At 46.3% G+C, this 12,602-nt stretch overlaps 2 protein-coding genes and 1 long non-coding RNA gene across 7 annotated transcripts in view; 1 reads left to right on the top strand and 2 right to left on the bottom strand.

The window, feature by feature from the left end:
• EDIL3 (EGF like and discoidin domains 3) overlaps positions 1-12,602 on the bottom strand; it is a 510,230-nt gene that overhangs the window by 161,035 nt on the left and 336,593 nt on the right. The gene's annotated exons all lie outside the window — the stretch shown is intronic.
• Positions 6,664-8,386, top strand: LOC146017850 (uncharacterized). Its single transcript, XR_014450517.1, has 4 exons — positions 6,664-6,757; positions 6,856-6,920; positions 7,935-8,047; positions 8,335-8,386. It is a non-coding gene; the product is annotated as an uncharacterized LOC146017850 (long non-coding RNA).
• Positions 7,264-8,527, bottom strand: LOC146017834 (uncharacterized). Its single transcript, XM_083151833.1, has 2 exons — positions 8,323-8,527; positions 7,264-8,027 (listed from the first exon to the last, which is right to left on the bottom strand). Exons 1-2 carry the CDS (start codon positions 8,453-8,455, stop codon positions 7,336-7,338), a joined length of 825 nt encoding a protein of 274 aa, XP_083007959.1. The 5' UTR covers positions 8,456-8,527; the 3' UTR covers positions 7,264-7,335.

Raw genomic sequence — 12,602 nt, 5'->3', positions numbered from 1 at the left:
TGCTGGGCAGCCCCTGGCTTCTCCCTGCACTGTAGAGATGCCTTGGGCATCCCCAAAACTGCCGTGGTACACGCATGCAGGACAGTGGCAGTAGCTTAAGTTTGGCCCAGTTGCCCGGAGGAAGATACATTTTGGTGCCCCCCAAATAGCTCTATCAGTAAGATGTCTGTCTCTAGTAGGACAGGTCATGGGTTCTAATACAGGGTGTGACACTTGCAAAAATGATGTTAGGAGGGGGAGTCAGCCACAGAAGCGATTTCGACAGCTTTCAATTAACTGATTCAAACTGGCAGGGGAGGAGATGTGCCCACTTTGGAGCAGGAGCCCGATGGCAGTTGACGCCATTGCCAGCTATATGCATCTGGACAGTCAGAAGTTAGCAGGTCTCTCCTGCTGTATTCGGGACAGTTGGAAGGTATATTTACAATTCTATTTTTAAAGCGTTCCTAATTGGCAGCATTTTTTCCACACCTGGCTAAAGATATTGCACACACACACACACACTCATATATTATATAGATGCACTCAGCTGAGAGGCTCCCATTGTGCCATCTACCAACCCGCGCTATCACCAGCCTGCGGCCAGGGCGTGCATGCGCTTGTGTGTCCATGTTCGCCAGGGCGCCCTCCACCAGCAGCCTCCAGATACTGAAATCTGGGGCGCTGCTGGCAAGGGAGAGAATGGGCCCATCTGTATATACAGTATATACTGTATATTAAACTAACAGTATGTATGTTTAAATAAATAAATAAATAAATAAATATATATATGTATATATATATATATATATATATATATATATATATATATATAGTGGACGGTGATGGCGGCACTCAGGTCCAAAAAAGAAACACAATACACGTGTCTTTGTGTCTTTTATATATTATTTATTTATTAACAGTTTCTTATATAGCGCACACATATTCCGCAGCGCTTTACAGAGAATATTTGAACATTCACATCAGTCCCTGCCCCAGTGGATCTTACAATCTATATTCCCTACCACATGTACACGCACACACAGACATTCAAGGGTTAATTTGTTGGGAGCCAATTGACCTATCAGTATATTTTTGGATTGTGGGAGGAAACCAGAGTACCCGGAGGAAACCCACGCAAGTACAGGGAGAATATACTCCCGGTGGAGGCCGTGGAAGTCGCATGCACATGGAGCTCCGGCCACAACATCCCCGGCCTCCGGAGCAGCGGGCGGCATGAAGCGTGGCAGCTATGGGGGAGAGGAGGCAGTGCTGTGCTCCCCCGGCGGTGAGCGCCGTACACCCCCGGCGGTGAGCGGTGAGAACCGGAGCACAGCAGCAGGATAGCCAGAGCCCAGCAGTGCGGCGGTTCCCTCCGCCCCTCCCGCAGCACCATCAGCCTGCGGGCGGCCCCCCTTAACCCCCGGTGGTGAACAGGAGCAGGATGGCCGGAGCCCAGCATCGCGGCGGTTCCCTCCGCCCCTCCCGCAGCACCATCAGCCTGCGGGCGGCCCCCTTAACCCCCGGCGGTGATCAGGAGCAGGATGGCCGGAGCCCAGCAGCGCAGTGGTTCCCTTCGCCCCTCCCGCAGCACCATCAGCCTGCGGGCAGCCCCTCTTAACTCCCGGCAGTGAACAGGAGCAGGATGGCCGGAGCCCAGCAGAGCGGCGGTTCCCCCCACGCAGCACCATCAACCTGCGGGCGCCCCCCCAGAGACAGCGGTGGTCTGGCCTAGCAGAGGCCCTAGCGGAGGCCCCACACAGACACCAGAAATGCGGCATCCAGGCTCCCGGCAACCATCGGAGGGAGAGGTGAGGGGAAGCTGCATGAGGGCCCCAGTGGTAGCCCCCACTGCTCAGTGCTGGCAGGATCATGTGCTCCAGCTCTCATCCCCAGGAGAGAGACTCCAGTCTCGGCGCAGGGCCCAACTCCATCTCCCAGGCCTCACTGACCCTGCCCAGGCCCCACTGGCTCTCTCCCCCCCCCCTCCAACTCCAGCCCCAGTCCTGACTGACTCTGCCCAGGCTTCGGTGACTCTCTCTCTCTTCCCCCAACCCCCCATCGCCGCCACCACCATCCATGGCGCCCACGGCTCTCCCTACAGGAAGATTCAAGATGGCGCCGCAATGGCTGCCTAGGAACTGTGCACTCAGCCATATGTATCCCGTGTCTCCTGTGTGATAACTGTACTGTCTCTGTTACAACTGTGCTGTCTTTGCTCATACAGTTACCTCATACAGTTACTCACCTGGCTGCTGCAACGACCAGTGGCGCCGCTGATGGCTGCCTAGGCGCTGTGCAGCTAGGCGGGTATGTGTTCCCATGTGATAACTGTACTGTCCCTGCTTATATTGCTACCTACCTGGCTGCTGCAACGACCAGTGGCGCCGCTGATGGCTGCCTAGGCGCTGTGCAGCTTGGCGGGTATGTTTTCCCTGTGTGATAAATATACTGTCCCTGCTTATATTGCTACCTACCTGGCTGCCGCAACGACCAGTGGCGCCGCCGATGGCTGCCTAGGCGCTGTACAGCTCGGTGGTTTCATGTCCCTTATGTGATAAATGTACTGTCCTGCTTATATTGCTACCTACCTGGCTGCTGCAACGACCAGTGGCGCCGCTGATGGCTGCCTAGGCGCTGTGCAGCTTGGCAGGCATGTGATCCCCGCAAGTGATGTCTTAATGCTCTCAATGTAATGCGTTTAATGTCTCAATGGAATGTGTAAAATGTCTCAATGGTATGCATGTAATGGTATGCATGTAATGTGTCGCCCCCCCCCCCCATTTCATCCCTGCTTGATGCTGCACTGTAATCCACAAAAAATTCCTAGTGTGCGCAAGCACACATGGCCAATAAAGTTGATTCTATTCTATTCTATATACAAACTCTGCACAGTTAGGGCCACGGTGGGTATCGAACCCATGACCTCAGCCCTGTGAGGCAGTAATGCTAACCATTACACTGTTCGTGCTGCCCAAATATATATATATAATATTCTAAGTTCAACAAACAGTATGTTTAAATAAAGAAACTTTTCTTCCAGAAACTTAAAAATGTAATCTTTTTAATGTAAGTTTCATTCTGCAAGAATAAATGTAATTATGACATCCACAGGACAAAGCTTATTTCTTAGCCATAAAAGAATTTCTATGCATGTACGACCAGTGTACGCCTCCCAAGTGAATATACGACAGGGACTTGACACTGAAAATAATTAAACTCTTTCCTACTGCTACTAAGTTATTCTTACAGAAATGATTTAAGTTGAGTGAAGTCACCTATCAAGCATACATGAATCAATCAAGGTGATAGCGAAGCCGGATATTCTGCAAATACAAAGTAATGGAAGATTATAAGCCTATGTGAAATTGCAAATTTTTAACAAATTATTGTATTGAAGTATTCGACTTATTAATTAGGCAACCATTGGTATTACCCACAAAGTGTAGGGGAGTAATAATTAATTTGCTAGTGAAGACTTGCCACAAAAAATCCTGCAGTTTAGGATCAATGGCAATGGAGGTTTTCAAGTGTAAAATGGCTCAAGCCACACAACTAAACATTCTGTGTTGCTGCAATTTGCCCTGTGGCGCCTAGATTTCTACCAAAGTGCATGAGTCACATTCTCAGAGGAGTAGAAGCCTACACTGGCCAATTGGTGGGAGGATATGCAGGGCCGGCAACAGAAATCGTGGGGCCCGTTACACTGATATATCTGAGGCCCCCTAACAACGCCCCCTTGAGCAGAACATTTTTAGTATACCGTTTATTGAATGTGTTTTTTTATTATTACAAAAGACACAATTAATATTCACTAATACTGGAGGGGTGTCTGGGTAAGTACCCTTACAGGAATCCAGGTGGGTGCCTTTATAAACTATTTCTAGGCACTGCACTGCCGCAGCTGTGCTTACAGCCCGTCAGAACTTTGGGGCCCCTCACAAGCTTGGGGCCTGGTACAGGTGTCCCCCTTGACCCCCCCTGTCGCCTGCCCTGAGGCTATGAATGGGGAAATCTGGCCAAAGCTGGGTTTGTAGTTACAATTTGCAGCCTTGGTACCTCATGTTAAAAGTAGACTCTAATGTTCATCATACAAATATCCCAAAAATGAGGGGTAATAATACAAAACTGATTAATATCACATTATTGCCTATCAGCTTAGGTAAACCTATCATTACCAAATAGGTGGATACGGCCATCTTTGGGAACCGCAGTTAGTACTTGGATGACAGTTGCTATGCGCATCCAGTGCACGTCATAATTCAGGTGTATATTTCCATTTCATACCATTTAACTACTGCAATAGAGAAGACTCCTGGTGGTGGATTTATGGCAGTGAATATATAACTGTCCCCCTAATAATACAGTATGATGAATTACTACAAAGGCCAATTACTAACGTCTAAAACTGATTCCTATGAAAGTCATGTGACGCGTTTGTTACCATCACTGAAATCTATAGTATAAAGGACAAATACTGATTAAAACACATTTATTCCATATTTCCACATGTTCCGAGGCTGATGTAATATTACTGCACATACAGCATAGTGCTAGCAACTAAACAACTCCCGTAGAATCCACAGAATAGCTGTAAAAAAGTCACAAAATACCTTTTCCAGCAAGAAATTTCTGGAAGAAAAAGGCTATAAATAGCTGAAAGTAAATATAATATATTCATCTTCTCTTCTGTAAAACAATGGTTTATAGCAAGAGTCTGTATGCATGACACACCAGAGTAACATTCCATCCACCTCCTACTCTCTATAGTTTATTAACATTGCAAAATTACGTATTTTCTCATTTGCAATTCTCCCACCTTTGACACCTACCATGCCTACTTTGGTAATATATGGTAATCCTCTCTAAACTCCATTTAACATCCCCTGCACAATGATGTTCTACCCTGATTCATACATTTGAAAGCAGGTTTTCGGGGGTTTACATTACAATGTGCTAGATTACATTTGCATAAATACAAGCACTCTACCAGCATTATTGTCTACAAATTGTTGCCTACTACAGAGCATTAATATAGTTATATCTAAAAACAACGGGTGACATTCTATGGAATGAGAGTTGTGTTTTTTGGCGATTTTTACTCCAAAAAACGGCTAATTCGCATTTTTCCGTAAATTCGCATATTTAATGTGATTCGAAAAAAGGTCCCTAAATCGCATATTTTTTGCGATAAGTCATGCGTACTGAAAGTGCGGTAAAAATTTACACTTTTATCGCATCCAGATGTTTTCCAATAGAAAAGTATACTGTACAATTCGCTTATTTAATGGAATGGGATTTCGCAAATCGCACTTTTAAGGTGTCTAATAATTGCCATTTTTTCAGACCAGGTTCTGTTGGGCGATTTGGCCCAAAACTCAATTTGGTCAAGTGCACACATGGTTAATGTCATCACAGGTGTCCTTAATTTTACTCACAAACACTCCTACATATACCCCCACATCATTAAGGACACCTGTGAGGGTTTGAGACATGGAGATTGTGCAGAGTGGATTTGAGTTGCTCATTTTGGATTTGGCCCATTTGGATGAGCTGGGCAGGAGGGAGGAAGCTGCGCACCAGAACCAGGTACCACCCCAAATAGTGCGTACCCCACGTATGTATCGTGCTAGGCTGTACCTGGACTCCCTCTCGGATCAACAGGTTGTGGGGATGTTTAGGCTAAACCGCAATAACTTGTTGAACTGATATGAGCAGGTGAGAGATGATTTGGACCCTTTGGGGGGGGGGGGGGGGGCAACTATGCAGTGTCTGGGCTGCAGAAATTAATGTGTACCCTCTACTATTTGGCCACTGGCTCCACTCAGTCCATGACCTCATGGTCCTTGGGGGTATCACAAGCCACTTTCTCAAAGCATTTTACTCAAGTGTTACTTGCTTTTAAGAAGTTGTGGTGGACATACATCAGATTCCCCAGTTCAGAGTCAGAGTGGCAGGACCACAAGGTTGCTTTCTATAGACTCTCAGCATTCCCTTACGTGCTGGGAGCTATAGACTGCACACACATTGGGATTAGGGCACCGCACGTGCAGGGCCACGTCTATGTCAATAGGCGTGGACGGCACTCCCTGAACGTGCAGGTTGTATGTGATGCTTATCTCAAAATCCTAAGTGTGGTTGCAGGCTTCCCTGGGAACTGCCATGACGCCTATATTCTGAGACACTCCGGCCTCTGGAACCGATTTACCCAAAAACAAATGCCAGAGGGCTGGCTACTTGGTAAGTACATTTTTACATATTACCCTCTCTATTTGTCTTTGTACCTGCTGAAATGTGTGTGTGTGTTTCAATTTTCACCAGCCTACTACTCTTGTCCAAGTAAATACTATTTGCCCACTGCACATACCTTACCATATAAGGCAATAACTTCCTTTCTTTGGTTTAGGTGACTCAGGATATGGGTGTCTTTCCTGGCTCATGACACCTTTGCTCACCCCCGATGGCCCTGCACAGCACCGGTATAATGAAGCCCATATTGCAACCCGCAATGTGGTGGAGCGTAAGTTTGGAGTGTTGAAAAGTAGATTCCGGTGTTTGGACCGGTCATCTGGTTTGCTGCTTTACCACCCTGCAAAAGTAGTGATGATCCTCCAGGCTTGCTGCATGTTACACAACATAGCCCAATACCAACCAGCCTATGTGGAGGAGGATCATGCAGCAGTCGTGCAGGAAGCCCAACCTACCACAGCTCGGGTAGTGAGGGGTACGCAGAGGGGGAATCTGGTGCGTACAGACATCATCAGGCACTACTTTTCTGGTAAGCACATGTGCCCTCTATTCCTACATGTACCTTTGCTGGAAGTGAACTCACCTACATTACATTTATCACTAACATCTTTTTGCCCCCACATTTAGCCCAATAGACACAGTCCAAGGGTACAGTTGGTGGTGCAGACCTATCACTTGCTGTAAAAAACCTTGTAAGTATATTCACAACATGTATGTGATTTCTGTGCAATCAACTATGGCTCACCTGTTGTTGTGGAACTAACTGTCCCAGCATGCCCTGACACACTGTAAGCATGACAGCTCAAAACATGACTGCCACAGCTTGCTGAAATATCTAGTTCCACAACCTCGGACGGGCCAGATTTGAGACAACAGAATATTCCACCAATACCTTGCACATATATCATTACATTATGGAACAGATCACACAACAAATGTTTGAAGAATAACACACAGACAAAATTTTATGCGTTGTGACATTTTTACTACAGTATATTATGTCATACATAACCTGCATTTGGCAGTCGCAAACAATAGAAATGTGTATTAATGTCACAATAATGCAAGCATAGTACATGCATTATCAATTTATTTAAAGGACAATAATTATTTTCTTCCTCCATCAGGCCGTGCACTACCACCTCTTGACCCTGCGCACATGCCACCCCGGGTCCTAATACTCTGACGGGGTGGGGAAGTTGGTGAGCCACTTACTGGTGTGCTAGATACACTACTAATTGTAGATGTAGTTGCACCTATGACACCTGACACCTCCATTTGATGGATTTGTGCCTGCATAGCGATCAACGCATTGGTCTGCGCAGTACACGATTGACTAAATGAATGAATACTTTGTGCAAGGCTGCCAATATGGATATTCTGCTCCCTTACAGCAGAACTAAGTTCAGCCAGACGGGTGTCTATGCTATTTGCCATAGGCACCTGAGTGCCTACACCAACCCGTACACTCCTAGACAATTTTCTCAACTGTAGAAAGGTGTCACGCATGTACCCCTTAATGTTGCCCATTTCCAGACTTTGGGAGGCCATAAATTCTAGTTGTTTGTCCTTGAAATGTACCAAGGAGGTAGCTACTTGGGCAGCAGAAGCAGCTGTAGGGGGAGTATTTCTGGGTAAGGGTGGGTTTGGAGTCACCCCACTTGGTGGAAGATCACTCTGTGATGATGTGTTTATTTCCTCCTCAGCCACAAACGTGTCCACTGGTTCCAGAATTATCTCTAGGTCATCCTCCGGCATATCAGAGGATTCTGTGGATTGTTGTCCTAGTTGTACAGTACCTGTGGATACAGAGGAAGAGGTAAGTACAGATGCATATATTGTCCTTTCTGTCGTCAGTACTGTTTTGGAAAGGGTCTGAGATGGTAGACGCCCAGACCTAGGGGTACTATGTACTTACAAATGGACCGTTCCTGCATGAAACATTGACAATAATCTTCATTGACATGGCTAGGCCACATTACATTCATGTCCGTTGCAATGTAGCAGCTGGAGATGACTGTAATGTGATTTATTATTTGATGTGATATGGGTGTGTGTACTGTATGTGTAATGGCCTGTGGTTTCAACATTTACCTGCTTCCACAGATGCGGCACCATGGGAGCTTCTTCTCTTGGATGCTTGATCACTTCGGGACGGACAATCTGTGAAGGAAAGATCGGCAGACTTTATGTACCGAGCAATGGAGATGCTTTTGTGCAAAATCATCACATAAATTACAATAATGGACAAATTTACCTTTGGTTTAGGGCTATATTATTTACTATTCATATTTTTACATTGATGTTTTGCACCTGTAGTCAGGCAAAAAAATTAAAACACTGCTTGACACATTACAACTGTTGGCAAATCTGTGGTATGTAGGCGTGACTCCTAAACCACCAGTACACCAATGTTTTTGGCCCACATACATATGAAGCTGGTAGAAAAAATGTTACAGTGTGGAACAATAGATGTGCAGTTGTGGAACTACAAGGCCCAGCATTCTGTTAATTTTTAAAGTAGGTGTAAACTATTGCCATTGACAGACTTTGCTGGGCTATGTAGTTCCACAGCACCACATTAATTAGTATAACAATACAAAATAACATTGCAGTTTAAATACATTGGCATGTATGTTTCATATTGCATGTGGTGACACTTACCAGCTCTGGGTGGGCTTGCCGGCCTATCGGTATCCGCAATGTGCATCCCAGGCAGGACCTCAGGGGGGATAATTATTTGGAGCTTCACCTCATATGATGTGTAGGTTATTGTGGTGGGGCTTCCTCCGCCAGTTTTGGTGGCCTCCTCCATCTCCATGGCCATTTTCTTCTTCAGCTGCCTCTTGATATCGTTAAACCGCTTTTTAACGTTTTTGCTTAGCCTCTTGCGGTGACTGACAGCATTGACCGCCTGGGTGATGTCCTTCCACATACCACGTTTACGATGTGAGGTGGTCTTGTGCTGGTTTTTCCCCAGTAAGCGGTCATACAGGGGTATGATGGCCCGGACAAGCGCCACATTCTCCTCATAGCTGAATCGGACCTTTCTTCCACTTTTGGTGCGGCCAGCTTCACCCTCCTCCTCATCCTCTATATCTTCCACATGCATGTCAAAATCCTCCTCCATGCCAGTCTCTTCCTCCTCCTCCCCCTCCTCACCTCCATCTTCCTCCGTCTCGGACATGTGGCCCTCCTGCAGCTGCTGTGGGGTATGGGCAAGGTCCTGGCTATAGGATGGGGATGCCAGCGGATCCTCCACCTCCTCCTGCTGGGCCTGGTTTACCAGGGCCTGGTGTGGGGCTGCCCTTGCAGTGGCCATGGTGGCTGCCACACTACTGCCACTCCCTGTAATGAAGGTCGACCTCACCAGTCCTCTGCTGCCTCTCCCACTGGCTCCTCTTGCCTGGCTGCTGCCACTGCTCCCTCTGCCACTGGCCCCTCTTCCTCTGGTCACACTGCCACTGCTCCCTCTGCCACTGGCCCCTCTGCCACTCCTCACTCTGCCACCAACACCTCTTCCTCTTCTCACACTGCCACGGCTCCTCTCCATGCTCCTTACTTCCTATAAAAGAGTGAAATGGCGCCAATGCCCCTTTATATAGGGGGTGTAATGCAGAATAGAGGGGGCCTAGGTGGCCCAATAGGTTAGGGGGTTATTTGTCATGTGGAGACAGTCTTGTAAATCGCACTCCGGTTGGTCTAAAATGCGCACATGACCGGCGGAAGAAATCGCACTTTTCAGTGACATAATTTCGCATCAATTCGCCGCAAATCGCACTACATCGCACTTTTTATCCTCTAATGCGCATCCCATTAAATATGCGAATTATGACTAAAAAATGCGATTTCAGAAAGTGTGAAGAGTGGCGATGTGGAGTGCGAAAAATAGAAAAATACATGCGCTTTTCTCTCAGCCCATAGAATGTCACCCAACATGTCTATATACACACTGCATATTCTGTGGGACTCTGGCGGAGGGGCGGGGGATGGTGCATGTCAATTCTATCACCAGGAGCTGCTCTAATGAGAGCTGTTCCATCTGTATACAGTGGATAGATAGATAGATAGATAGATAGATAGATAGATAGATAGATAGATAGATAGATAGATACTGTATATACGTCCTTAAAGGTAAGCCAAGTTACAAGTTAATTATCAATTAATCTATACTTGCTATTAATTTAAACGTGATTGAAAATTACTTCAATTACTTTTTGTGTGTTCTATATACATTATTATATTTCATCTCATTATCTCTAAAAGCCATGTATAAATAAAATGACTCAACACATATAAAACACTAGTAATCCCGCTTGAAGCAAATGCTTCGAAAGCTAGTCTGCTACCTTGTGATTCCCTGTGTTTGTGCATGTGTGAGAGAAAAAGAGATGTTGTTTCACTCACTGCCAACAGATGGTAGTGTTTCAGAGACACACAATCAAGACACTAGACATATTTATAGATGATCAGTAGGCTATATTTATTTTTTGTATTATTCAGAACAAAATTATTTATTTCATTTACTTTTTGTGTATGCGAAATTATGGTATCCCACCAGTAAGCTGCACTATAGTCAATTATGAGGCAGCACAAGAAAAACAAGCTCTGTCCTACGAATGTACAGGTAAGCTTAAAATAAGATATCTTTAGTTTCATCACACTGTAGAGTCAGTATTGATTTGACAATGACATTGAAAAACTAACCAAATGTTATGTGCTAATAGAGTTTCATGGATTATGTTATAATATAATAGGGCCACCTCAAGAATGGCTTGATAAAGGACTGTGTTTTTCAAGCACTGGACCATTGACCAGGGTCTGAGACCTAGCATTGGGGATTTGTATACGCATAGGTGCTCGGTACGGGATACCGGCAGTTAGGATGCCGGCAGTCACAATACCGGCATCCTGATTGCCATAATCCCCCCCAAAATGAACCTTAATCCTTTCCCTATCAATAACCCTCCCTTGCCGCAGCCTAAACCCCTACTCCCTTCCTGCAGCCCAACCTTCTCACAGCCTAATTCTAACCTCCTACAGCCTACTACTAACTATCTTCCAACTGGCTAACCCAGTGGTTCCCAAAACTGTGTACAGTGGCTCCGTGGGGTGCCTCGGGACTCTTGCAGGATGCCTTAGGTTGGTGGTCCAGGACCAAACCAAATTATTTATGGTCAATTATTTATGGTGGCTACCTTTCATAAAATATGTACAAACAGAAGAAAATCCTGTCCTTTACCACATAACTGAACTAAGGTATCACATATATATATATATATATACTTAATTTTGTATTTATTTCTACTTTTTTTTTTTTTTTGGTCTAGGGGCGCTGTGCAGAGATTTTTATATTCTAGGGTGCCGTGATTCAAAAGAGATTGGGAATCCCTGGCCTAACCCTAACCCTAACCTTCCCCAGGATACTTACTTTGGCTGCTGGCATTTCACAGGTGTTGGGTTTCTGGTATTCAGAGCAGTGGTGGCTCTACAGGAGGGGCTACAGCACAGTCCAAAATTCAAATAGGGGAGAAACACCAACTGCCAGTGATTCAGTTTGAAATGGCAGTTGGTGGCAGTTGCTTTGCCTCCACTTTTTTGATTTTGAACTCTGCTTCAGCCCCCCCCCCCCCCCGTATACTGACTCTCCATGCTAGTGCTTAAGCCTTGTACCCTGTGGCTTAACCATTACCCCCTCCAGCCTAACCCACCCATCATATATACAGTAGTACATTTTATAGATAGATAACACACATCCACTCACAGTGCTGTCTGGCTGGCTGGGTGGGCCAGGAAATGCAGAAGCCTCTTCTTCTCTCCTTCTTGTGCCCATGAGGGAGAGAAGTGTCCCATGTAACCATGCCCCTGATTCCCATGTGGCCACGTCCGTGCCGCATCCCGCTAAGCTCCACCTCTCAGCCGAGGCCCATGTAGCTCCTTTCACACCCCGCTGGGAGTTCCTGGCGGGTGGGGTGAAGGATAATTGCCGCTGGGCCTGGCTATCTTATGCAAAAGGAGGGAAAGGAGGGGGTTGAGTCCAGAGGGGGCGGGGCCGAGGACACTGCAGACTCGACTGCAGTAGAAGGATTTTTTTTCCTTTCTACAGCAGCACAAACCTCTGCAGGTGCTCTGGGCCTATTTTGAAGTGTGGGCCTGGAGCTGCAGCTCCATCAGGCCCATAGTTAATCCAGCCCTGCTGTTTTCATCATTCTCGGGGTACCGTAGATGCTGGGCTGGCCCTGGAGACTCTTTGTCTGCAGTCCTCTACTGTTACAGCAATCGAGTGCCGCACATAATTTTACAGTTAAGCACATAGCTCCTGTCACTGAGGAGGAACAGGCATTTTGGTGTTATCACCTCGGGGGCCCGCACCC

Source organism: Crinia signifera, chromosome 1, assembly GCF_055691185.1.
Source record: "Crinia signifera chromosome 1, ASM5569118v1, whole genome shotgun sequence".
Lineage (NCBI taxonomy): Eukaryota > Metazoa > Chordata > Amphibia > Anura > Myobatrachidae > Crinia > Crinia signifera.
This window is presented reverse-complemented; position numbering and strand designations above follow the sequence as displayed.

What these genes read in the sequence shown, in the direction of transcription:
- LOC146017834 (XM_083151833.1), bottom strand. Translation starts at nt 8,455, where the DNA reads ATGATTTTGCACAAAAGCATCTCCATTGCTCGGTACATAAAGTCTGCC. An exon ending in TGCCGCATCTGTGGAAGCAG is followed by an intron (nt 8,028 to 8,322) that starts GTAAATGTTGAA and finishes CTGTATCCACAG; the next exon opens with GTACTGTACAACTAGGACAA.